The following is a 27,961-nucleotide window of genomic DNA, read 5'->3' on the forward strand; positions in this document are numbered from 1 at the left end:
TGCCGGAGCGGGGGAAGGCAACGCGGAACACGCCATCAGTGGAAACGCGGGAAGAGGACTCAGAAGGTGAAAGCTCTGATGCTGGCTCTGAGATTCTAAGTGAAAGAGACACCCTGCCGATCACTAGAGCCTTTCTACAGCAGTCGCTAGCCCAGTCACTGGACAAAGCCCTGACACCAGTCCTAAAGGAGCTGTCTGACATTAAGACAGAGGTCCTACATATGGGACATAGAGTAGAGGCGCTGGAAGATTCGCATTCTCTCATGACGCAGCACAGCGCAGGCATGCAAACGCAACTTGTCTCGGTCTGTAAGCAGGTGAATAATGCCTTTTTATACCTGGAGGACCAGGAAAACAGAGGCCGTCGGAAGAACATCCGTCTGAGGGGTATACCTGAGTCAGTCCCTGCGGAGGAAATAACACCCACAGTGCGCCATCTTTTTGAATTACTTATAGGCAAAGAACGTGCTGATGTAATCGTTATTGAAAGAGCACATAGGGCTTTGAGACCGAAACCGCCGGCCACGGAACCACCGAGAGATGTGGTATGTGCTCTCCTGAATTATTTAGACACGGCAGCTCTGCTTAAGGCTGCTAGGGAAGCGGGAGACCTTCTTCTGGAAGAACACAAGATTCTACTGTTCCAGGACTTAGCGGCTAGTACGCTAGCCAAAAGAAGAGCCTTTCGTCCACTGACGAATGCTTTGAGAGAAAAGAAGTTTCCGGTGAAATGGCTCTTCCCTTTTGGATTAACAACCAATGTTAATGGTCGTCAACTTACGGTGCGAGCGCCAGAGGACTTACCTAAGATATGGGAGGCATTACAGATGGAACCGCTGGAAATCCCATCATGGCTGCCGACAGCGTTCCCGCCAGATCTTCCTCAGCTCCCGCCGAATCTGAATTGGCAATCGTCTGGTAAAAGTCGCTCGCCAAAGAAGAGGATCACCTGAAGTGCAGGACTTTCACAATATAAGAGAAGTTTATTCCTTCTATTAACCCTCTTTAGTTCTTATTACTGTAAATGTTGATATATATAGTGAGCCACTTTACAGACCTGCGTCCACTGTTGTAGTTGTAGAGCTACCTACTCAGTTAGGGGTTTTACAATAATGTGATTATGTACGTTTAACCCTTCTGTTCTTCTACAGTTTAATATTGTAATTAAGGGGTTTTATTCGTAAGCTTGAGAGGCCGGGAGGATGGTGATGAGTCATGTGGTTTACTCACACATTACCCCCCCCCCCCCCTCCCCGCTGGCCTTGATTTTTGCCCAGCGTGTGTGTTACAGCGTCTAAGGACGCCATTGGGCCTTTTAGCCCACCTGTTATGTTCATAGTTATACATCATTGTTGTTATTCATATCCTGACTTGCTTGACATACATAATGCAGACAACCTAGAGAAAAGTATGTTTGAATATGGCTGAAATGAAGGTCTACTCCCTTAACGTTAATGGCGCTAATATACCTCAAAAGAGGAGTCAGTTATACCACACTTTAAAGAAGGAGCATGTTGACATTGCCTTTATACAGGAGACTCATTTCAGGCATATGCATATTCCTAATATGATTAGCAGACTATTTCCCATATGGCATCATACGTCCCACTCATCAGCCTCGAGAGGCGTTTCAATTGGTATAGGGAAAAATATCCCGTTTCAAATGTCAGCAAAAATTGCGGATCCAGAAGGCAGATACCTCCTGGTTAAAGGTAAAATCCTTAATTCAACCGTAACCATGGCAAACCTATACGCCCCTAACTGTAACCAGATTAGATGGATTCTGCGGACGCTTGAGATCCTGAAACCTTTTGTGGAAGGATTGTTGATTATAGGAGGTGATCTGAACATGATTTTTGACCCTATGAAAGATACCACGACTAAGTCCAGGAACTTGTCAGCTAAGCAGCTCCGCAGGCTTCACCTTACATTATCAGATTTAGGGGTGTCAGATGTCTGGAGGACTTTGCATCCAGAAGATAGAGATTATACATTCCATTCCAGAGTACATGATTCGTACCAGAGACTGGACTATATATTCTTATCTAACCAAGCGCTTCCATTAGTCACAGAAGCTAAGATAGAGAGTGCGGTCATTTCTGATCACGCTCCAATTAGTGTGGGGATGAAGCTTGCGGACTTGCCACATAGAACCTGGACTTGGCGATTAAACACCACACTAATAGAGGATGCACAGCATGCACAGGTAATCTCGCAGAAGTTGAACGACTACTTTCTGAATAATGGCTCAGGTCAGGTGTCAAATTCCATCTTGTGGGAGGCCCATAAAGAGGTAATTAGAGGTGAGCTTATTAGTTTGGGCACCAGGTTGAAGAGGAATAGGTTAAAGGAGCTGAACTCTCTGTTGCTGCAGATATCAACGCTTGAAAGCTTGCATAAGAAGTCGCAGACTGAGGAGGTGTATAATTCCCTTGCTCTCCTACGTAATCAGGTGAAAGATATACTCAACGTTAGATCTGCCAAAATACTCCAAAACCTACGTTTTAAACATTACCTTCACGGTAATAAAAGCACCAAGTTGATGTCAGCTCTCCTTAAACAGCAAAGGGATAGGTCCTTTATACAAGCGATAAAAGCCTCAGAGGGGAATAAACTTACAAACACACCCTCTATTGCCAGAGAATTTTGTAAGTTCTATGAATCCTTATATAACTTAAAAGATAAAAACTCAGGTCAAGATATGGCTTTACAAATTAAGGAATTTCTAAGCTCAATTAAGATCCCTTCTATCTCAGAAGCAAACAGTTTGGAGTTACTTAGACCCTTTACAGCAGAGGAGGTGACGAAAGTTCTAGACACGATACCATCGGGGAAGAGTCCTGGCCCAGATGGGTTCCCTATCGCGTATTATAAAAAGTTTAGAGATATACTTATTCCCCAATTTGTCTGTTTATGCAATTCTCTATTAGGAGGTGGGACCCTCCCCCCACAAGCTCAGGCAGCGCACATCACAGTGATCCATAAGGAGGGGAAGGATCAAGAGGCCTGTGGTAGTTATAGACCAATCTCCCTGCTTAACACTGATTTAAAGTGGTGGGCTAAATTGCTGAGTGTTAGAATCTCCAAGCTTCTGCCTGGGCTTGTGGGGGAGGAGCAAGTGGGATTTGTCCCAGGAAGAGAAGGGAGGCATAATGTTAGTAGGGTAGTCCACGCTGTATGTTATGCTAAAAAGAATAAAACCCCATTGGTACTACTAGGTACCGACGCGGAGAAGGCGTTCGACAGAGTGAGTTGGCTTTATATGCGTAGCGCTTTGGAAGCATTTGGTTTTCCTGAACAGTTTATTAGTGCTATATTTTCTCTGTACTCTTCACCATCAGCACGCATCATGGTTAATGGAACTCTGTCGGACGCCTTCCCAATACGTAATGGCACACGCCAGGGGTGCCCGCTTTCCCCCACTCTCTTTGTACTTACCTTAGAGACCTTGCTATTAAAATTTAGACAAAACCCGGAGATTAAAGGATTGCATTTGGGTGCATTCACCCATAAAATGGCGGCATTTGCTGATGATTTGCTCCTTATGCTAACTAATCCGGTTGAAGCCATGGCAGAGGTTATGGTTATCTTTCAAAAGTTTGGGGATTTGTCCAACTTCAAGATCAATATGGACAAATCAGAAGCATTAGGGATCTCACTTTCACAGGCACAGCAATCTAAACTTAGAGACATGACTCCCTTTAAATGGCCCTCTACTTCTATTAAGTACTTGGGTATAAATATACCTAGTGACCCTAAATTGTTGTTTAGTCTAAACTTCCCTCCTCTGCTGAAAAAGATTGAAAACTTCCTAACAAAAAGCTCTTTACCATTCCTTTCCTGGCTAGGGAGGAAAAATGTGATCACGGCCTATATTCTCCCTCAACTGTTGTATACCCTTAGATCTCTCCCATTATATTTGCCGGCTAATTACATATCTAAAATTAGAATGCTGGTTGGGAGATATATTTGGGCGAACAAAAAAGCTAGACTCCCCTTTGGGCTGCTTACTAGGAGACGAAAACAAGGTGGGATCTCACTCCCTGATGTAGAACAATATATACAAGCCATTCACTTAGAAAGATGGATTGCTCTGACTAAGCCTACACCCCCACCCATACACGTAGAGATGGAACTTGCCATATTGGGAAATACGGCAGACTACATGCTGTGGTTCCCTTTTAAAAAGCCAGATAAGGACTCTCTGCTTAGTATTATCACAAAGAGTACTATCCTTACTTGCAACAAGACAGGGGCGCTTAATATGGGAGGGGGGAAGCTGTCACCTTTGATGCCACTCAGAATGTTACCCCAAATACTAAACACAGCTCGCGTTGAAACTAGTCCCATTTGGAAGTCCTTACCTGGGGTAATAGTAGGAGACCTTGCGAAACTGCCCAACCAGTCAGAATTTTATGTCTCCCTCAGTAGCGGAAAGAATGCAAAATGGGATTTTCTGCAGGAAAGAGATTTTGAAATCACATGTGCTAAGTTCAAGAAGTCTAGACTTGTTCCACTAGCAGACCCTACGTGGTTAGAAACATACATATTGCTCCCCAAAACACCCCTGAAATGCATATCACTCATATACACGCAATTGTTGAGAGATAAGAATGGTAGTCTACCATCATATGTTGGAGCCTGGGAGAAAGAACTGAATTGTGTGTTAGATGACAGTGATAGAAGATTTGTTCTAACTCATTCACATGGATTCTCAAAATGTATTTTGATTCAGGAAAATTCCCTGAAGATACTCACTAGATGGTATAGGACTCCTGAATGGCTATTCCAGAAGGGGTTAGGGTTAGATGACCTTTGCTGGAGGTGTGGAGAGGGTAAGGGATCTCTTTCTCATATTTGGTGGTTCTGCCCGAGTCTGAAGGGGTTCTGGGAGGATATTGGAAAACTGATTAACCAGATCTGTTCAACAAATTTGAAGCTTACACCGGAGTTGGTTCTGTTGTGGCTACCCTCGGACGTCTTCAGGCCGGGCAGAATGAACCTACCCACGCATATGATAGCGGCTGCTAAACTATTGATTCCTATAAAATGGAAGGATAAAGACCCACCGTCAATCAAAATGTGGCACGATAAAATGGATGACATATGTAGGATGGAGGAATTAGTGGGATGGTCATGTCACATTAGGGACAAATATCTGCAAGTTTGGGGACCATGGATTAAATATACCAAAGAGAAGAGGCTTGAGGGGGACCAGATAGTGCCAACACCAAAAGTAGGAAGGGTACCTTAGAGAGTCTGAATGAGTTACTGTAGAGTGAGATGAGCCATTAGAACTGCACTAAAGGTAACGCAATATAATTGAGAAGTGGAGTGACACCTCTAGTCTAGCCGTTGATCTAGGAGTTGATGGTGTCTTGTTTGTACAAGAGAGAGTCAAGTATGCAGGATATATTTATTTCTTTTAAGTAATTTTTCCGTTTTTTGTTGTAATATTTCTTTGTTCTCACAGCAAATGTATGCACACATAGAGGAAGAAATGGAACTGCTTGAGTTGACTGTACTAGTTCATCTACTTGTCTTGTCAGGGTTATGCCCTAAGAGTACAGATTTTCAGATTATTATTGTGAATGGGTGCAGTTGGTTATATGCACTACTGTATATGTACTGCTTGATGTCCCGCTCTTCCATTGTGTACATTATGTTTGTTATTTGTCAATAAAAACAGATTTGACTAATAATATACCCTCACCAGGTTTGTTTAGCTGCAGTGGGCACATGCAGTATATGGGCATGTCATTGAAGTAGCCAATCACTGGTCTCAGCGGTCATGTCCCATATACTGCTGAGTGCAGGGACTGGCTGCAGCGGTGTCTAGGTGATACAAGCATGTCATCTCTGCCGCCAAGAAGATGACGTCATGACTGCAGTGTCGGGGAAGATGGGCGTGCCAGCCCTGGTAGTGGAGGGGAATGAAATAGGCGAGTATATATTATTATTTTATCACAATTTGCTGCCTGCGCCCATTATTAGGTGGAGCTCATTGCATATGGGTTCATAGAGCTCCCACTAAACATACTGGGACCTGTATAATTCTGTATCCAGTCAGCTCCCCTAGTGGCTGCTTTTGGTAAGCAGAATTTAATTGTAAAGGGAAAAAATAGAACTAACCAAAAGTAGTCAATATAAACAAGGCCTAAATAAGATGACCAAAAAAAAACTAATTAATATACAGTACTGACGACAAATCACTCTTTAATCATTAACTTTTATTGTAGAAAATATACTTTTCTGTGACATAAAAATCCTCAGCTCTGCCACCAAATATTACCAAAACTGTGAATTGTGAGTCCCAGAGAATGGTCACACGAGGAGACTGCGGTTAAATTCATAGGCGACCTTCAGTCTAGTCTTCCTATTGGGCTGCGACCAGTGCTGGAAAAGGGACTGCAAGTGATGGGATGGACTGAAGCCAGTGACATGGACTGACACAGAGGCCACCTGGAGGAAAAAGGGGAAAAACAGACGAGGTAGTGACAATTGCTGTCTTTCATATGATGTTCTCCTTATAACTAAACAGTTTTTGTTTTTTTTTCAAAACAGCTCCACAACTGTCCACAGGTTGTATGTGGTATTACAGCCCAGCTCCATCACTTAAGGCTTAGCTGCAATGCCAGACACAACCCATGGACAGGTGTGGTGCTGTTTCTATGTTTTTCCATAGAATCCATTGCGGATTTGCCACAGAATTTTATAAAGATTATCTGTGGTCATGCTAGTAGCAGATATGTTGTGGATTTTCCATTTGGATTTACGGATGGAAAATCCAAAGCTTATTACAGTATCAGCAAAGTGGATGAAATTTTGACAAATGGGATTGTAAATCTGCATGTCAATTCATTCTCTGGATTTAAAACCGCAGATTTCACCGTTGCACATAAAATGTGGACTTCACCAAAATTCTGTGGCAAACCCGCAATGGATTTTTTCTGACCAATGGACATACCCTAAGAGTAGGTTCAGATGGAGATGGGATTTTGTACGTGACACAATCCTCCACGCATCCTACGGCAGAAACTGTGCAGTGGTTTCTTCTGTGGGTTTTCATGCAGACCCGCTCTCCACTGAATAAAGCTCCCGCTGCGGCTTTGTGAGGGGTCCACGCGGTGACTGCGACAATAATGGACCTGGACATTCTTGGCATGTTCTTGAAAATCCTCGGGGACATGAACTGTAGCAAGGCCTCCCATTGAAAACAAGGTTTCAGCAAAGATTGAGCCTGGTTTTCGGCACCAAATCCGTGTCGAAACTGGTGCCCAAAATCCTCCGTCTGAACCAGGGGCGGATTGGCCATAGACCTTACAGGGAAATTTCCCGGTGGGCCAATGCCCAAGTTGGCCGCCCAGGTACATAATGAGCTCTCAGGGATAATTAATCAGTGAGAATCAAATACTCATGTACTTGGCCAGCTATAGCACATGTCCTCCTGAATTCAACTGCTTTGGTCGTATCTCACCTCCTAAGCCCCCTGCTCCATATCCTAATCAGAGACAACTGGAGGAGGACAGAAGATGGCATCTCTTGATGACCCCCAGAGAGAGACAACTTTTGAGGCAATATATTGTGCTACACTGTGGTATACGGTTCTGATGGGACAGTATTTTGCGCTATGGTATTGCTGATGCCGCCTACTTGTGTCGCTCCACCTTCTGTCAATTTGGACCCGCCTATAACATGGGGCCACATTTATTTATTTTTATTTTTTTCCAAAGCCACTTTAAGTTCCCAGCCTGCCCCTGGTCTGAACCTGTTTTTGAGTTTTTTTTATTTATATTTTTTATGAGAATTTATTAAAAATTAATTTTTAAATGTAGGAAGGGTTCCAAGTGGTATTTACCTGGTCTGAACCTACCCTAAAAGTGTCCATACAAAGAAATACATCTCATACCTGGCCTTTCACACCCCCTGTGTTGTACTAGCTGCCAACAATTTATTGGAGACCTAATCTGTACATCCAATTGGCCTGGACGTTATACTGGGTCAAATAATTATGGCCTACGTATACACCCTATTTTATCATCGGCCTTAAAGCCTTCTGCACTTCCCGCACGTCACTGGACTTGGCCGCTGATGTGACGGGCATGTGACCGGACGGTTCCGTCAGCTTCCTCCATTTAAAATGATTATGCATAGGACATTAGCGCATATGCAGAGTGAGGAGATTGATGGACCAGTCTGGTCCCATTGCTCTCCTTCAGCAGTCATGGTAAGAATGGGAGGGCATTGAAGACAGTGCAGGAGGCTTTAGTGAGAAGGGGACGACACTTCTGTAGGAAATTGGTGGTGATTAAATAATAATTCAACCTCCTATTTCAACATTATCTCAGGTTGTTGCTTTGTCCCACCACAAACTCACTACATGCACAATATAATGAAGTCGGGATCCTAAAAAAGTATTGTCCAGAACAGGTGCTTCAAGACCCTCTTTAATACATAGGTTCTAGATAGACTTCTATCAGGTGTTTGCCCACGACATGCTCCAGCTTCTGTGTGGGAGTTTATAGCTAGCACTGAGTGGGTTCCAGTTATGGTCCTCATACATGTTAAGCTACTGTTGGCCAAGCTCACCGCTTTCTGCATGAGGGCCTGTCAGGGGAGAAAAGGATAGGGAGCTTTGAATTTTAAAGCCCGATCCTTTTGTTTTCCGCCACCATAGGTGGTTAGCAACAGTTTTCTCCCTTATCTTCATATAAAACTTATGCAAATGGGAACTCTGTTTCTAAAAAGAAATAAACCTGTGCTTCCGATTTCACCAAGTGGTAAGTAGCTATCCTTTAAATCAATGTTCAACCTTTTAAATGGGCCTTGAGACATAACATAGGATTAAAGCCAAGCCAGAACCTCATCTGCAGACAGCTGTTTCGGGATGACTGACACTCATCATGCAACGCAGACAGAATTGGGTTGTCCAGCTGAGAGGCCTTTGTCGGGATTCAAGAGATACTACTTCGCCTAGTAGGCATAAGGAGTCTTATAAGCCATGCAATGCTTGTCTGGGAAAAAGGTATGCAGATTATGTCTTTCTAAAAAGAAAATAATGCTGTGCCTCTGGTGCCACCAGATGGAAAAGTAGCTATCCTTTAAGTCAAGGTTTGACCTTTTAAACATCATTTATGGTTATAGCTAACCAGTACTTAATCACATACACACTTGGCTCAGTCAAACTGGTATGTGTATGGGGGAATTGGGAGAGATAGCAGTCGGCCTAACAAGCATTTGGCCAACATCTATTGAAGGCACTTTAACTGCAGTTGCATAGAGAGACAATAGTTTGGGATTTAGCTGCTGGTCGATAGATCAGATTGTGCTTGGACTTCCTGCTGTAAGAGGAGATGAGGGAACCGTTTCATTCACAGTAAGGACACAGTAAGCTGTTCATGGCTGCAACCAGAACCTTAAGGCCCATTTACACTGCATAATTTAACAGGCGATTGTCAGGAAAGAAGTGTTCCTTCGCGACTATCACCTGCCTGTCAGTGGAGAAGACTGCTGTATTTACATGCAGCGATCTCCTCTACAGTATGAGGAGGAGCAATCCCCAATGCCATCAGTCGTCCCCAGAGGCTGTTTAGACGGCACGATCTTCTGACCGCATTAAAGATGCGATTACCCGATGAAAAAGCATTTAGCTCGATCAGGTAATTGGCAGTGTGGCGAAACTAACCTCGCCACTGGGTTTTGGAGGGGCCTGGTTGCCAGCCTCTTCCCCCAGGATTATGGGCCCTCTCATCAGCCATGCTTCCTTTGTTCACAAAGGACTTTTACTAACTTTTGAACCCCTGGTCTAATTCGTGCCATTTTGGGATATGTTAAATGTCTATGTGTACTGTAAAGGGTGGGACATTGTATATTTGAGTAGTGATGTCTGTCCTATTGTCCCCACGTGTGTATTGGCAATTTCCTTTTGTCCTGAGAGATAATTGAATTACTCCTCAGTTGTCTCCAGGACAGAAGACATTGTGTATTCTCCTGCCGGTAAAAATTACATCAACCCATTGTGTAAGGTAATTGTATCACAGGCAGTGGGGAGGATTTTGTGTGGGAGTGTTTTACTGTATTGTACGTGTTTATTGGTTGTTTTTACAAAACCCTGTGGGAGGTACTGATGTGTACTAATGTTATATAAGATCAATAAAACGCACAGCTCTGGGTGACCACTGCTTGACCCTCAACAAGGAGCCTCGTCTCGTTCTTGGGGGGGATTCACTGTATGCTGTTAGAGACTGATTGCTAGGAGTGTAAGCCGCTTGGGTGCGTTTCCTATTCGTCTGCTAGCAGCTATTCGTGAGGTTCCGTTCAGAGTTTGGAGTATTCCCTTGTATGCCGTTACAGGCAGCACCTCTACACCGCCAGATAATCACTAACGAGCGTCCCACTTGGTTTTGAGCCGATGCTTGTTCAGTGTAATGGGACCTTAGGGGCTCATGCACCCAAGCATAAAGGCTCAGTGTCTGTATTGCAGACCATAAATGGCCGGTCCGCAATATACGGCACTGGCCATGTGCACTCTGTGGTGTGGATGCGGACCCATTGACTTGAATAGGTTAGTGATCCACCAGATACAACCAAAGATAGGACATCTACTACTTTTTTTGTGTTGCAGAGATACAGATCAGAAGCCCACAGAAGCACTACAAAGCTCTTCCGTGGACTTTCAGGTCCGCACCGCAAAAGATAGGCTATGTCCTATCTTTTGTTGTATTTAGCTGGTCGCAGACCCATTCAGGTCAATGGGTCCGTATCCGCAAATGCAATTCACACGGCACAGGCATGGGGCCCTTACACTCGTGTGCATGAGCCCTAACACTGAAATCCTGGAAGAATAGTGAAAACCTGACAGTTTTCATGCTCTCATTACACGTCCATGTCTGTTGACTTCACAATTTTCTGAGCGAATTGAATGTAGGTGGTTTCTGACCTTCATCAGTTTAAGCTCTGGATCTCTTGCTAACCCAGCGCTCAGTTTGTGTGGTTGTGGCCCCTGTTTAGGGACTGGAGAAGCTGCCAAAAACTTGGTTCTGTGTGGTGGACCCTGCCGAAAGGAAAAAAGGAACAGTGCTTGAATATCAGTATACCATCTCCACTATAACAAGAGTCATTTTTCTGGACAGACTGCACCCTAATACGGATCCTAAACCTGTACTCATATGAAATGTATATAAAATATTTCTTCTCAGTGAAAGATCCAGATGGTATATCCTAGCAGACTATCTAGATCAGCTAATATTGTACGCACAGTGAAACAGATGGGGAAATCTTTGGAGGAGTAATTATACAACCTCGTCTCCATGTATGACATCCAACAGTGACTAGATGAACAAATAGGTCTTTGGGGAATTATTCTGTAGAGATACATTCAACAGATGAGTAACGCCTTGGAGGAGATGTTCTTTATTAATAGATATCCATACAATTGGTTATGTCAGTGTTGTGTGAACTTTTTTCTATTGCTTTAGTCACTGATAATCATGAACTTTAGATATTCTTTTTTAGTACAAACCTGATGTGTGTGTGTGTATATATATATATATATATATATTTATTCAGTTCTCTACACAGTCAAATGCGTCTTGTTCGAAAGCTAAACATTGAACACTCAATTTTGCTTAGAAATTTCTCAAGTCCTCAAGTTTTCTCTACCAGTGGTCTCACACTTGTGATAGTAGAACGTTAAAGGGGTTGACAGTTTTTTTTTTTATATGCCTCCACCTCAGCAGGGCCTCACCACTCAATTTCACCTCCCTGGCTTCCAGACTATCTTTAGTGCACCTCCGATCCCCGCCTGTCAACTTCCAGTCCCCGTACACCAACTTCCAGATGGATGGGATCACGCACACGTCTGCAGCCAATGATTGACCTCAGCGCCAGCGGTGATATGTCCACAAGTAGGATATGACCCAGCAGTGATATGCCGCTTGGAGACACATCACCGCTGAGGCCAATCATTGACTTCAGCAGCACACGTGACCCTGCCCGTGCTGGAAGTTGACAGATGGGAAGGAGGGGCGTAGCTAAAGGCTCATGGGCTGTGGTGCAAGAGTTCAGCTTGGCCCCCCCCCCCCCTTCCCTCAGTGCTTTGTGACCAGGACGCACATAACCTTCATGCTGCCTGAGGCAAAACTTTAAATGGCCCCGCGCCCCCTCCCCCCATGCCCAATTCTTGACCTAACTCCTTCCCTCCAGCCAGAGCTGTAACTTGACCTGCATGCACTTTCTATAATATCGGTGTCTTCTTATGAGGCACAAAGTTTTTGGGCCCCTCAGGCTTTTGGGCCTGGTAGAGACTGATACCTCTGCACCCCCTATAGCTACGCCCCTGATGGGTAGTCCATTGAAGACAGCCAGGGAGCTGGAACTGAACAGCGAGGACAAGGCGAGTATGGATTTCTCAACAGGTCCTTCTGGGGGTGGGGCAGATTAAAAAAAATAACCTGAACCCCTTTAAAGGTGTGGATAGACTAAATATTAATGTAGCCATCTCAGTATTAAAACAGGGTATTACATCTGATATTTATGACCTTATCACATGAGGGTTTGACCCTACTCACGGTTTCTGTACCTCCCATAGGGCTGCATGGAGCTACAGCGTGCATGTTCAACTCATTTGGGCATGGTGGTCAGGAGGGACGGGGCACTGATCGCCTGGTTCTACCAATCAGTGGGCGTGCCCGCTATTGGAATCCCACCTATCTAGGCTAAATAAATCTTATCGGCTGGAATACCCATTAATAACCAGAGCTCTCTCATGTGGTGCCCATCTTGGCCATCCTTGCCACCATCCCTATTCTGCAATCTTCAAAACTGAGAATCCCCCTGAAAAGAGGACATTAAAATTAAAATCTCCACTTTTCAGTCTCTGGCTGAAGAATGACTTAAAGGGGTTGTCCGGGTTCAGAGCTGAAACCGGACATACCTCCATTTTCACCCCGGCAGCCCCCCTGTCTTGAACATCGGAACAGTTCATGATCCGATGCTCTCCTTTGCCCTGAGCTAAATCACCAGGGCAAAGGCATTTTCAGGAGTTCTGGTGACTAACCGGGCTCTCCATGGGGCCCTCAGGAAGCCCGGTGACATCACCAGCTCTGTAAAACGGCTAGGGCAGCGCTAAAGCACGCCCATCAGAGCCAGGGACATCACCGAACACACTGCCGGACGGGAGCCTCCGCCCGGCAGTGTGTTATTGTAAACAAAAGGGCCTGTGCCCTTGGCGATCTAGCGCAGGGCAAGGGAGCACATCGGAGCATGAGATGCTCCGATGCTAACATCAGGGGGGCTTCCTGGGTAAAAATTTGGGTATGTCCGGGTTCAGCTCTGAACCCGGACAACCCCTTTAACTAAAATAAATGTGGTAACAATAAAGTAGACTGAAAGGAGTCATATGAGATTTTTCCCTTATCAGGCTGCAATTCCAGACACAGTTAGTTGAGGTTGCCACCAGCCAAACCAGGATGCTCAGACTGTCAGTACCAGTATTTTGTTAGTTTTTTGTACCAGCCCATATTTTTTCTGCTTTCGAGTCCCAGCTCTTTCTCCACATATGGCTTGGGAGTCTCTGTTCTGCGTCCATAGAGTCAGAGCTATGATCCTAAAGGAGAGGTATTCCCAAGAGATGTCAGTATGCCTGGAGATACCCCTACTTTTATTTTACATTGTCTCTGCCATCAATGCAGCAGGTTCTGGGTTTGATATCCAAAGTCTTTAACCACTGAGCTATAGAGCCCAATACTAGTAAATTGAAGATTTTCTATGGCTAAAAACGTCAGCAAAATACAGGTACCGTCCATGTTCTCTCCAGTAATTCTGCAAATTATAGATTATTCTGCCAAGTAAATTGCAGTCACTGAACTCATTGAATGGGTCCACAAAAAATGCAGATTGCACGTGGACGGTATGCGCGTCCTGCGGATCCTCGGTTTGTGGACCACAAAACAGATCTGTCATGTACATGAGGCCTTATAGTGCTTTACATCAGGTGACGTTTATTTCTGTCATTTGATGGAGACAGCGCTTACATTACGGTATTTTAATTGATCTACTTCTATAATGGACATTTTGTTTGTAGTTGCTAAAAAATATAAAATGTCCTGATATATAGAAAAAAAAAATGCCCATACAATGTCCTGGTATATATAGAGATATCTGTAGATTCCAGCACATTGTGCATCTGAATATATAATACATGGGAAAAATACTATTGACGTTTTTAGCCACAGAAAATCTTCCATTTGCTAGTATTGAGCTCTATGGCTCAGTGGTTAGATTCGTTGCTTTCAATGCAGAAGGCTGTGGATTCTGATACATGGCAGAGATAAAAATAGATATCATAAATGTTAAATACACAGGGGTGTATTACACAAGAGGGAAAAAATTAAGCTTTATTAAAAAAAAAAAAGACAAAACTCTAAATATGGTCAAAGCGTTGGTGCCAAATAACACCCCGTGTTAAGCCATGTCCCCAATCACATCCTCCGTTATCATGTAAACTTTGCTGGTATTTTTTGTTGGGAAAGGTGTCGACCCTAGTACAGTGTGTGTACAAGAGTGGCACTGTGTCTGGAAAAACAGACCTTATTTTTAATCTCATACAACCCCTGCAGATCAGTGGCGTAACTAGAACTGACTGGTCCCACAGCAAATTTTTGAACGGCCTGTCTCCCCCTTCCTCGGTCTTCTTAATGCAGACCTCAGACCGAACCAAAAAAATATATATACTCCCCTCTCTTCTCCTCTTACAGGTGCCTCCAATCTTTGTGCAACACTGTGTCTAGACACACACTACACTGTAACCTGACGTCACACATCATCAGGTCATAGTGCGCTCCTACTCACAGTAAGTCCCGTCCTGAAGCTGTGCACTGCCAGGACGTAATGCAGAGCAGGCACCCGGAGAAGAAGAACCAGGGAGAGGTGAGTATTAACAGTGCTAGACTAGGAGCACCATACTCACCGCTCCCTCAGCCCTGAAAATATATCCTTTTGTTCTCCTCATGGGCCCCTTCCTGACTTCAGCCTCACTTCCCCTGCTTCCATAATAGGCTCTAAAAGGCTCTTTAAAAAAGCGCTGATCTGTTTGTATATCGCCAATCAGCACTTGTTTGCTGCTCAGCGTTGGCCCGTGTAAGAGGGAAGTGCCACAGAAGATAACAGCAGTCTAACCTTGTCATTGGGGTTGATATGGAGAGATGAGAGGTAGGTGCTGTGTAGCTGGGATCCTTCCCACTTGTAGAGAAGATCAGGATGTCTTGTGTGTTCAGATGTGGCTCTCTGTAGATAGTCTGTGGATCTGTAATAATAAAATAAGGCATACATATATATTGTGGCGTTTCACTCTGGTAGACAGGATTAGCGGACGCAGTATAGAGGCAACAACAAGTTCTTTTGTGTCAGTTCAGTGTTTTATTCATACTTTAGGCAAGTGACAAAACAAGCAGTCATCTTCAAACAGAAAGTCACCTTGCGGTGTTGGTGGTGATTCACACCATGCGGCAATTCTGCCTCAAAAAGCCCTTGCTGATAGCAGCACCAACCTGTTTTCATGCCAAACAGGTAGCAAGCCTTCATCCAGACACAAGGCTCCCAGATCCCAACACAGAGACCTGGCTTCTGAGCCCAGCTGCCTATTTAAGGACAGCCAGGTGCTGCCAAAAGCCGGACCGGCACTTAAAATCCGGTCCGGTATTTGACCTCACCTGGCTGTAAATCAGCCCAGCATCACATGCTGGGAGGAAAATACCTGTTTTCCCAGACCAAACCTCCCACTACATACATACATACATACGTCATGCAAGGTCTACAAATAGGAAAAAGAGGGTCATAAAAAAAAAAAAATCACAACGGAGCCTGCCATCTAGGTGCTAGATCATGCCACAAAAAAAGGGCCTACTTTCCATGAGGAAGCTACCTGCATAAAACAGCAGCTAGGGCTGTATTTATGGTCTGTCTGCCACTGCAAGGGCAGGCATAGGAGTTTTTTTCTAGTGCAATAAAAATCATGGGGATTTCAAAAAAGCCAAAAAATGATTGCTAACTTTCTTAGGCTACTTTCACACTAGCGTTCGGGGCTCCGCTTGTGAGCTCCGTTTGAAGGCTCTCACAAGCGGCCCCGAACGGATCCGTCCAGCCCTAATGCATTCTGAGTGTAGGTGGATCCGCTCAGAATGCATCAGTCTGGCAGCGTTTGTCCTCCGCTCCGCTCAGCAGACGGACACCTGAACGCTGCTTGCAGCGTTCGGGTGTCCGCCTGGCTGTGCGGAGGCAAACGGATCCGTCCAGACTTACAATGTAAGTCAATGGGGACGGATCCGTTTGAAGTTGACACAGTATGGCTCAATTTTCAAACGGATCCGTCCCCCATGTAAAGTCAAAACGGAGTAATGCAAACGGATCCGTTCTGAACGGATCCCAACGTCTGCATTATAGGAGCGGATCCGTCTGTGCAGATACCAGACGGACCTGCTCTGAACGCAAGTGTGAAAGTAGCCTAACTTCCTATCAGCGATAAGGAAAGTACCCTGGAAACTTAGGGTGTCATGTATTAAGACCAGGGATTTAGACGCCGGACTTAATCCCCCTGTGCTGGCAGCTTGGTGCTGGCCGTGCAACATGGTTTAAACTAAAGCTCTCTTGCTGGCGTAGTTTAACACTATTTTCCAAGCCATAAACTGGCATGGAAAATGATAAATGAGACGAGCCAGCCAGCCCGCCGTCTTCCCCACTAACTCCACGCCCCCTTTTTCCACTACCTTGGAAAAGTGTTGTGAGCAGGGAAAAGTATGCCAAAAAGTGGAGTAAAAACAATAATAAATGACCCCCTTAGTATTTAACTTAGTTGGAGCTGTATACATCTCTATGCAGGCAGCTCCCCCTAGTGGTGGCTGCAGGAGGACAGATGTTTTATGACTGTGAAAGCAGCGAATATGACGTTCTGTAAACCACACTAGACTTCCAGGGATTTTAAATTTAAAAGATGAACTGTCACCTCTCCTGACATGTACATTTTAGTAACTACTTGCATTCCCCATTAAATGACAATTCTCGAGAATATATTGTTACGACTGTTGAGCCTTTCCTTTATTGTTCCTGCTAGAAGTTATGGGTGAATTGCTAGCAGTTTGCAATGAAGGTCCAGATGGGTATTACCAGTTGGGGGGGGGTGTCCCTGCAGTCTAACACTGACAACACTGATTGGATAGTGTCAGACTGTGGGAACACACCCTCAACTGGTAACACCCATCTGGACCTGTATTGCAAAATGCTAGTAATTCATTCATAACTTCTAGCAGGAATATTTAAGGAATGGTCCAACATAGCGTCGTAAGAATAGATGCCCAAGAATTGTTATTACATGGGAGATGCAAGTAGTTATTACAAACCGGATTCCAAAAAAGTTGGGACACTATACAAATCGTGAATAAAAACTGAATGCAATGATGTGGAGGTGCCAACTTCTAATATTTTATTCAGAATAGAACATAAATAACGGAACAAAAGTTTAAACTGAGAAAATGTACCATTTTAAGGGAAAAATATGTTGAATCAGAATTTCATGGTGTCAACAAATCCCCAAAAAGTTGGGACAAGGCCATTTTCACCACTGTGTGGCATCTCCCCTTCTTCTTACAACACTCAACAGACGTCTGGGGACCGAGGAGACCAGTTTCTCAAGTTTAGAAATAGGAATGCTCTCCCATTCTTGTCTAATACAGGCCTCTAACTGTTCAATCGTCTTGGGCCTTCTTTGTTGCACCTTCCTCTTTATGATGCGCAAAATGTTCTCTATAGGTGAAAGATCTGGACTGCAGACTGGCCATTTCAGTACCCGGATCCTTCTCCTACGCAGCCATGATGTTGTGATTGATGCAGAATGTGGTCTGGCATTATCTTGTTGAAAAATGCAGGGTCTTCCCTGAAAGAGATGACGTCTGGTTGGGAGCATATGTTGTTCTAGAACCTGAATATATTTTTCTGCATTGATGGTGCCTTTCCAGACATGCAAGCTGCCCATGCCACACGCACTCATGCAACCCCATACCATCAGAGATGCAGGCTTCTGAACTGAGCCTTGATAACAACTTGGGTTGTCCTTGTCCTCTTTGGTCCGGATGACATGGCGTCCCAGATTTCCAAAAAGAACTTCGAATCGTGACTCGTCTGACCACAGAACAGTCTTCCATTTTGCCACACTCCATTTTAAATGATCCCTGGCCCAGTGAAAACGCCTGAGCTTGTGGATCTTGCTTAGAAATGGCTTCTTCTTTGCACTGTAGAGTTTCAGCTGGCAACGGCGGATGGCACGGTGGATTGTGTTCACTGACAATGGTTTCTGGAAGTATTCCTGAGCCCATTCTGTGATTTCCTTAACAGTAGCATTCCTGTTTGTGGTGCAGTGTCGTTTAAGGGCCCGGAGATCACGGGCATCCAGTATGGTTTTACGGCCTTGACCCTTACGCACAGAGATTGTTCCAGATTCTCTGAATCTTCGGATGATGTTATGCACAGTTAATGATGATAGATGCAAAGTCTTTGCAATTTTTCGCTGGGTAACACCTTTCTGATATTGCTCCACTATCTCTCTGCGCAACATTGTGGGAATTGGTGATCCTCTACCCATCTTGGCTTCTGAGAGACACTGCCACTCTGAGAAGCTCTTTTTATACCCAATCATGTTGCCAATTGACCTAATTAGTGTTAATTGGTCTTCCAGCTCTTCGTTATGCTCAAATTTACTTTTTCCAGCCTCTTATTGCTACTTGTCCCAACTTTTTGGGGATTTGTTGACACCGTGAAAATTGGAATCAACATATTTTTCCTTTAAAATGATACATTTACTCGGATTAAACGTTTGATCTGTCATCTACGTTCTATTACAAATAAAATATTGACATTTGCCATCTCCACATCATTGCATTCAGTTTTTATTCACAATTTGTTTAGTGTCCCAACTTTTTGGGAATCCGGTTTGTACATGTCAGGAGAGGGGACACAGCTCCTCTTTAACCTATTAGCTCCTTACACCACAAACCTCCATTGTGAGGACCAACACGTCCTGAAAACTAAACAGTGTCTGTATGCATCCAAGGCGCTACTGTCCAGATACAGCTCCTACCTTCTCCATGGCTGTTTATGACCTTGAGGTTTAACATCATGTAGTAATGATTCCAGCGGCTGAATTTCTTCTTCTACAAGTGGATGTGACATTGGAGGAAAGCAGTTTTCAAATACATGTTCCAGACTGCTCTGAAGAATGAAACCAAGACAGGAAAGTACAATTACATTGTAATCCTTAAAGTGGAGATAAGAGACTTAGAAACGGTGCTCTTAAAGGGGTTGTAAAACATTAAAATAAAGGGTCTCATTTTTCCCCCATTTCCCCCTTATCATCCCTGACATCTGCTTTTGTGGGTGAACAGAGAGGACGCTGTACAAGTCTGGAGGAAATGGGGCTATTTTGTCCGACATTTATCTAGTCTGTAAGGCCATCTTAAAGAGGACCCTCACCTCTCCTGACGTGTCTGTTTTATTAACTACTTGCATTCCCCATGTAATAATTCGGAAGCATCTATTCTTATGACCCAATGATCTCCCATTCCTTTATTATTCTTGCTAGAACTTATTAATGAATGACCAGCAGTTTACAATGAAGGTCCAGATGGGTGTCTTATCAGTTGTGGGGGGGGGGGGGGGGGGGGGTCCTCCCTGCACAGTCCCACAATGGCAACACTGATTGGACAGTATCAGACTGTGCAGCGACACCCCCCCCCCCCAAACTGGTAACACCCAGCTGGACACTGAGTGCAAACTGCTAGAGACTCATTCATAACTTCTAGCAGGAATAATAAAGGAGTGGCACTTCATAGAGTCATAAGAATAGATGCTACAGAATTTTTTATTACATGGGGGATGCAAGTAGTTAATGTCAGGAGAGGGGTCAGGTCCTCTTTAAGAGGCCATGTAAACACAATGGCGCAGCAAACCCAGTATAAGACCGAATGCACACGGCCGTGAGCGGTCCGTGGTATGCCGGCCTGGATTCCTGCTGACAGCAGGAGCGCACGGCATCATTGGTTGCTATGACGCCGTGCGCTTCATGCCACCGCTGCACTACAGTAATACACTCGTATAGATCATACGAGTGTATTACTGTAGTGCAGCGGCGGCATGAAGCGCGCGGCGTCATAGCAACCAATGACGCCGTGCGTTCCTGCTGTCAGCAGGAATCCAGGCCGGCATACCACGGATTGCTCACGGCCGCGGAACACGGCCGTGTGCATTCGGCCTAAACTGTATACATTATACCAATATGAAACACTTGCTTATGGGCTGCATTCCCAGTCTCCTTGTTATCCCTTTTTCCATTGCTCAGCAAAATAGCTAGGCTCCATACATGACCTTGGCGTCTGCAAGACAGCAAAAGCGATCTGGAAGCCACACAGTCAGCAACATTGGGGGGACATTTATGAAGATCGGCAATTTAGATGCTGGTCTTCGTCCCTCCTGCGCTGGCGGTTCATCCGCCTAAGTTATGTAGAGTAGAGGTGGCGGCCTCTACATAACTGAGGCGGACTTTGCACTTGTTGTGGTGATGTGTACAGTATAGGTGCTGGGAGGCCTGTATATCCCACCCAGATACCTCAGCTGGGTGAGAACTGAAATCCAGAAAAATGCAGTGGTTTCTGCAAAGTGTAGTTTGCTGAGACAGTTTTGTCTAGATCAGAGATCAGCAACCTCCAGCACTCCAGCTGTTTAGAAACTACAACTCCCAGAATGCTTCATTCACTTATATGGGAGTTAGAAGAACAGTGGGGCATGATTGTATGCTGGGAGTTGTAGTTTCACAGCAGCTGGAGTGCCGAAGGTTGCTGATCCCTGGTCTAGATGTTGTTCTGGGCTGGATTTCATGTGGACTGGGGGATAGGTTTGGTAGTGGGATCTGCCAGACCGCACCCTTCCACTACATGTATTGTCTTTTGCCAGAGATGATCGCAGGTGAGGCCTGCTCCTGTCATCAAGGAGGGATAAAACAACCCTGTGTGTATGACTTAGGGCTCATGCACACAAACGTATTTTCTTTCCGTGTCTGGAAACACATACGGTCGTGTGCATGAGCCCTTAGGGGGGAAAAACTGAGGAAGCCTGATATGCTCTGTGTGGTCTCAGCCAGGAGGGCTGAGGGGCCACGAGGATTTGTAAAGCCTAAAGTTTGGGGGGCCCAGCGATGCCTACGGAAAGAGGGTCACACGGTCAGAGTCGGGAGAACTTCTGGACTATCTCCCCCCAAGGATGCTGGTGTGGTCACAGCCTGGAGGCTGCTGGACCGTATATGGCTGAGGAAGCCGGATCTAATCCCGTGTGTGAACGGCGCTCTATAGGTGAGGTAGAGACAACACGTGTATTAGGTAGAGCCCAGACAGACGTGTTTATTTTCAATGTTTATGTGTGTGATGGTGCTGAAGTGCCAAAATAAAGCACCTTTTGGACCTGAACCCCGTTGTTTGCGAAGAAATCTGTGATTGCGACCCCCTGAGAGAGAGCGATCCCTTAGATTGTCTAAAATCTACGCTGGGGCGGACTGGGAACTTGAAGTGACCCTGGAAAAAATACTAAAAGTGGCCCCATTGTGTAGTTGGGTCCAAATTGATAGAAGGCAGAGCCAGCTATACCATATTGTGGTACATTATGCCACCCCAACAGAGCCAAATACCACAGTCCATCACAAAATACTGCCAGCAGCACAAAATACATCCCCAAAAACTTCCACTGGCGGGCTGTGAGGAGGGCCAAGACAGCCCCCTGGGTATCGGCCCACTGGGAAATTTCCCTGTGAGGTCTATGGCCAATCCGCCCCTGCCAGCTCCCTTGCTCCCGTAAGTGTTTTATGGTTCACAAATTGCAGATCCGCAAAACACGGATACTGTCCGTGTGCGTTGCGCATTTTGCGGACCGCACATGACTGGCCCAATGATAGAAATGCCTTTTCTTGTCCGCAGTCATGAATAGGACATGCTCTTTCTTTTTTGCGGGGCTGCGGAACGGAACTACAGATGCAGACAGCACATGGTGTGCTGTTAGCATCTTTTGCAGCCCCATTGAAATGAATGGGTCTGCACCCGTTCCACAAAATTGCAGAACTGATGCGGACCCAGAACTACGGACGTGTGAATGGACCATAAAATAGGCGTTGAAAGAGATAAATGAGACGGCCCGCCCTTTTCCCCGCCCACATCACGCCCCTTTTTTTAGACCTGGCGTGAGCGGCTGAAAAGGGGAAAAAGTTGCAGACTGCGGCGCAAGTAACCTTTGTGCCGCAGTCTGCAATATACGCCAAAAAGCGGTGTATACCTGTTTGTAAATGACCCCCATTTTGTTTTCTACTGCAAAACAGCCGATTATCCGTGTCACCAGACTACAACCAGTATCGCGTTACCCATCAAACTACATGCTAATGGCTGCCACAGTGGCATTCTAATGGCAGCCCGTCCTGTCGCCCTCTCCGTTGCCAGCTATACTATTAGCATGCTACTAAGTCCTCCATTCGAATGATGCAGTGGTTGAGCATAAGCGCTACCTCCATTCACAACGCGTACAGCATTTGGCTACCTCCGTGGGTCTCAGACTGCAAAACCACTGATTTTTCCCCAGCAATTTATGTCCTGTGTGGACATACCAGGTGACATCCACTTACTGTAATAGGGCCTATGTGCACTGTATTGTCACCAATGTGCGGTCACTTGCATGTGCGGTCACTTGCCCGGTACGTTACTGTCCTGCCTCCACAAGCGTTGTGTGCAACCAGCTAACCCATTACCGAAATCATGTTCTGCAAAGAGCATAAAGCCGGTCAAGAAAGTATCTGTCAGGGACAGCTGTGGAGAAATCTTAGAGTTTTCCAAGCGTTTTTTACGGATGACCTATTCTCTGGATAGGTCATCAGTATCTGATCGGTATGGGTACGACACCTGGGACCACCGGCGGTCAGCTGTTTGAGTGCAGCTGCCTTCTCTCAGCTCAGCAAGCTCAGTGCCGTACATTGTATAGTGGCTATGCTCGGTATCGCGCTCACCTCCATTCACTTCAATAGGTCTGAGCAGCGCCTAGGCCATGGCACCGATGAATTTGATGTCACACGACCCGGAGAAGGCCATAGCACTACTGCGAGAGCCGCTGCCTTCTTAAACAGCTGATCGGGTCTGGGGTGTCGGACACCCACCAATAAGATACTAAGGATAGGTCATTACTAAACAAGACGCTTGGGAAAACCCCTTTAAAGGTGCCAATACACCTTCAAAAACAGTCCTTTGGCCAACACCTTCAAAAACAATCCTTTGGCCAACACCTTCAAAAACAGTCCTTTGGCCAACACCTTCAAAAACAGTCCTTTGGCCAACACCTTCAAAAACAGTCCTTTGGCCAACACCTTCAAAAACAGTCCTTTGGCCAACACCTTCAAAAACAGTCCTTTGGCCAACACCTTCAAAAACAGTCCTTTGGCCAACACCTTCAAAAACAGTCCTTTGGCCAACACCTTCAAAAACAGTCCTTTGGCCAACACCTTCAAAAACAGTCCTTTGGCCAACACCTTCAAAAACAGTCCTTTGGCCAACACCTTCAAAAACAGTCCTTTGGCCAACGCCTTCAAAAACAGTCCTTTGGCCAACACCTTCAAAAACAGTCCTTTGGCCAACACCTTCAAAAACAGTCCTTTGGCCAACACCTTCAAACAGTCCTTTGGCCAACACCTTCAAACAGTCCTTTGGCCAACATACAAGAGGGGGGGGGGGCTACTAAGAGGTACTTTACAATACTTTAAAATAGGGGCAGACGCATAGCCCCATCAGTCAACCACTCAGAGCACAAAAACTGCCCCACATGGTGTGGACTTATAACAACCCCGTTTAGTGTCTGTTCTGTTCGCAGTGCTAACCTAGATATGGAGTCTATTTTCCCCGTATCTAGGCTCATTCGTGTCCAGGGGGCCTCTTTCTTTTGGAATTGGCTGTTGCTTTATATATCTGGAGGGTAACTATACAGAGAATGTGAGCAATTACATCTGGATGTGCCCCCACTTCTAAAATCATCTATGCAAATGTGGGGCAGTTTTTGTGCTCTGAGTGATTGACTGATGGGGCTATGCATCTGCCCCTATTTTAAAGTATTGTAAAGTACCCCTTTGTAGCCCCCCCCTTCCTTGTATATTGACAGACATCTGTCATTGTGTTGGAGTTTTTGCATACTATGCGCGCACATGAGTATGCGCATTAATATGGGGAGGCTATTTTCTTATCTTTTTAATTCTGTCTATACACCTGGGATCACCCTTTGTTCTTTTACAAATGTATTTCTTTCTTTAGGGTCGCCGTATGAACCCCCTTAGTACCTTCAGCACTGATGCGCCTCCCCCGGGGATTATCTCGCTCATCAGCTGACCGGCGATGCTAGAGCTATGTCTCTCGCCGGATTGGCTGAATGAGCGGAGGCACGCCTGCGGGGCGGGGTGTCTGCCCTATAAATCACGGCACACACGCGGCCATCACAGGGCCGTGGCTTACACCAGAGCCACACTAGTACGCCGTTTCTCAAACTAGAGAAGTGCGGCTTAGGCAGGCTTTAGTTTTTGGTGCTTAATGCTCCTGAGGAAGTGCGCTAATTGTGTGCACAGAAACGCGCTGAGCCTCTTATGTCAAACACTCCTGCCAGTCTGTGCTGATGTTTGGCTGTTTATGAGCCATATCAGCTGTTTTTCTTACTGGCTTGAGTGAGGCACCATCCATTTTGTCCCCAGTGGATGGCAAAGTGCACGGCCATCTTCTGGGTGACGATTGTTTATCCAGTGGCAAGAGTGGCGCGGTCACTGTTCCTAGCACTGGGTTCCTTGTCTGTGTCCAGAGGTTTGATCCTATTGGCCATCTATGTTTTAAGAGCATAATACATACTGTATGTCACCTACTGCCCAATGTGATTTTTATATCACCTGGGCGCCAGCCTCGGGTATTGAGGTCTAATCACATTACTGTGTTCACTTATTGGGCATCTATGATATAGTGGCACAATACATACCATGTGCCACATATTGCCCAATGGGATTCACTGAACACCTGGTTTGAACCTCTGGAATCTGGGTCCAATCATACAACTGTATTCACGTGACTGGCATACGCATAATTGGCTTCTAGTGTTTAACTAGCGCTACGCCTAGGCAGTCATAGTGAAATACACAAACTATTTATTTGACCCATAGTTAATCAATATTTATGACGGTTGAAGTGTTTTTAACATCGATTATAAATAAACTTTTTTTTGTTTTGAGTTTTAACGTCCTCATGACGGGATCCAGCAAAAACGCTGGTATGAAAGTAGCCTTAAAGGGAACCTGTCACCGGGATTTTGTGTATAGAGCTGAGGACATGGGTTGCTAGATGGCCGCTAGCACATCCGCAATACCCAGTCCCCATAGCTCTGTGTGCTTTTATTGTGGAAAAAAAACTGATTTGATGCATATGCAAATTAACATAAAAGAGTCATATCTTACTTGTGTGACCAGAGAAGAGTCATATTTTCAAGCTCTGACTCATCTCAGGGTAATTTGCATATGCTTAAAATCGGGGTTTTTTACACAATAAAAGCACACAGAGCTATGGGGAATGGGTATTGCGGATGTGCTAGGGGCCATCTAGCATCCCATGTCCTCAGCTCTATACCCAAAATCCCGGTGACAGGTTCCCTTTAAAGGGAGTCTGTCATCAGCATTTCACGTTTGTAACCCTTCCCATAGCTCCCTAGCATGCTTACAGTTAATAAAAACGTTACCTCTGGCATCAATCCTGGACTTATAAAACCATCAAAAACAATCTTTATAACATATGCAAATGACGGCTCGCAAGTGCCCAGGGGCGGCGTTACCCTCGTAGGTGCCCTGCTAGCTCAGCCTTTTCATTGCCCGCCCATCCTTTCCCTCTGACCGCCTATCTACCAACTTGTTATTCCGCTGAGATCCCGCGTCTGCGCACTCATTCCTTTGGCCGGCGCATGCGCACTGCGATGCCCATACCTTGTATGGCATCACAGTAACTATTGTGCATGCACCGGCTGACGACGCGAAAACATAACAAAGGAGGCGGTCCATCGGCGCATGCGCATTAAGTACTGTGAAGCCGTACAAGGAATGGGCATCGCAGTGCGCATGCGCCGGCCAAAGGAATGAGTGAGCAGGCCCGGGATCTCGGCGGAACAACAAGGATGGGCGGGCGGAGGGTAGGAAGGGGCGGGGGGAAGCAATGAAAAGGCTGAGCTAGCAGGGCACCTACGAGGGTAACGCCGCCCCTGGGCACTTGCGAGCCCTCATTTGCATATGCTACAAAGATCGTTTTTGATGGTTTTATAAGTCCAGGATTGATGCCAGAGGTAACGTTTTTATTAACTGTAAGCATGCTAGGGAGCTATGGGAAGGGTTAAAAAAGTGAAATGCTGATGACAGACTCCCTTTAAACTAATGAGACTGCACTCGTTCATCGGGTAATCCGATCGTTTGTGCGCACTCAAAAATTATTGTTTACCGGCAGCAGATCAGGCCGTTTAAACACGATCTCCTGCCGGCAAACAACGAGTCCTTATGAGGAAAGGCGATAGCATTAGCGATCGCTCCTCCCCATACTGTGGAGAAGATCGCTGCATGTAAATGCAGAGGTCTCCTCCGCTAGCGATCAGAAGATTGTCAGGAAGGAACACTTCCTTCCCGACATTCTGCTGTAATATCGTCCCGTCTCCGTGTAATGGGACCTTTGACAAGAGATAGCTGTGGCCTGTACACAACCACAGCGCAGCTGTGTCGCAACCACAACATGACTGCGCCGTGCAGTTGTACCCTTGCAGACTTTGTATGTCTGCATGTTAAAAATGAGAGGAGGTGTTCTCCCCTAAAAGCAATCCAGATAAGCTGTCATTTCAAATCAGAAATACATAGAGGGTCATTTAGTATTACGCTGCCCATGTCATCTAAATAAGCCTAGTTTCTGTTTTTACTCAGGAAGTAGCTAAAGAGGGTGCAGGGGCAATGGTCACACCCAGGTCCTAGTGCCTGAGGGGGCCAAAAGCTCCTCTGCCACAGAAGACACCAGTATTAGGCCTCTTGCACACGACCGTATGGCTTTTTCAGTATTTTGCAATCCGCAAAAGACGGATCCGAAAAAAATACAGATGACATCCATGGGGATTCAGTTTTTTGCAGAACAGAACAGCTGGCCCCTGGTAGAACAGTACTATCCTTGTCTGTTATGCGGACAATAATAGGACATGTTCTATCTTTGAACGGAACGGAAAAACGGAAATACGGAAACGGAAGGCATATGGAGTACCTTCCTTTTTTTGCGGATCCATTGAAATGAATGGTTCCGTATACGGAACACAAAAAACGGAACATAAACAGAAAAAAAAAAAGTTCATGTGCAAGAGGCCTTCTAAATGGGATCTGGTAGGTAGAGGAGGCCAGTTACAGATTTAGCATTGGGGCCTTTGGCTCCATGTCTTGTTCTTGGCAAGAATGGACAACGATACCTGATATATGCCCTCCAGGGGGAATGTGTGTGAAAATGTAGGTGTGTTTGTGCATACAGACGTGTGTAGGCGGAAGTGTACATAATCATTTTCACCTTAACATGCAACCATTGGTTGATGGCACCTGCAGCCGCTACCATCACAGTCCACCAGACTACAATAGGCACTGCCAAGTCAGAGGTCAACTGACTAGTGCTCCTGGGCATTTTACGTCTGTTTCGGCCAAATATCAAAACACCCCTCACCAAATTACAGACTTTGGGGAGGTGAAGTATGACATCCCCACCTTTTGGGCCTCATTACAGCGGCATGGTCTTCCCTTATGGGGGTGATGGGATGAAGTTTACAGTACAAGTGTGGAAGGCTATTGAATTCTTATCGATTACGTTCTTCT

At 45.5% G+C, this 27,961-nt stretch overlaps 1 protein-coding gene across 1 annotated transcript in view; it reads right to left on the reverse strand.

Moving 5' to 3' along the window:
• Positions 1-6,226: 6,226 nt before the first annotated feature.
• Positions 6,227-27,961, reverse strand: part of LOC120977970 — a 28,426-nt gene continuing 6,691 nt past the window's right edge. The window contains exons 3-6 of the mRNA XM_040406171.1: positions 19,127-19,257; positions 15,178-15,304; positions 10,940-11,053; positions 6,227-6,462 (exon numbers count right to left, since the gene is read on the reverse strand). Coding sequence (XP_040262105.1) covers positions 6,325-6,462; positions 10,940-11,053; positions 15,178-15,304; positions 19,127-19,257 — 510 coding nt within the window. The 3' untranslated portion in view covers positions 6,227-6,324. The remainder of the gene's footprint in view (positions 6,463-10,939; positions 11,054-15,177; positions 15,305-19,126; positions 19,258-27,961) is intronic.

This window comes from Bufo bufo, chromosome 8 (genome assembly GCF_905171765.1).
Source record: "Bufo bufo chromosome 8, aBufBuf1.1, whole genome shotgun sequence".
Classification (NCBI taxonomy): domain Eukaryota; kingdom Metazoa; phylum Chordata; class Amphibia; order Anura; family Bufonidae; genus Bufo; species Bufo bufo.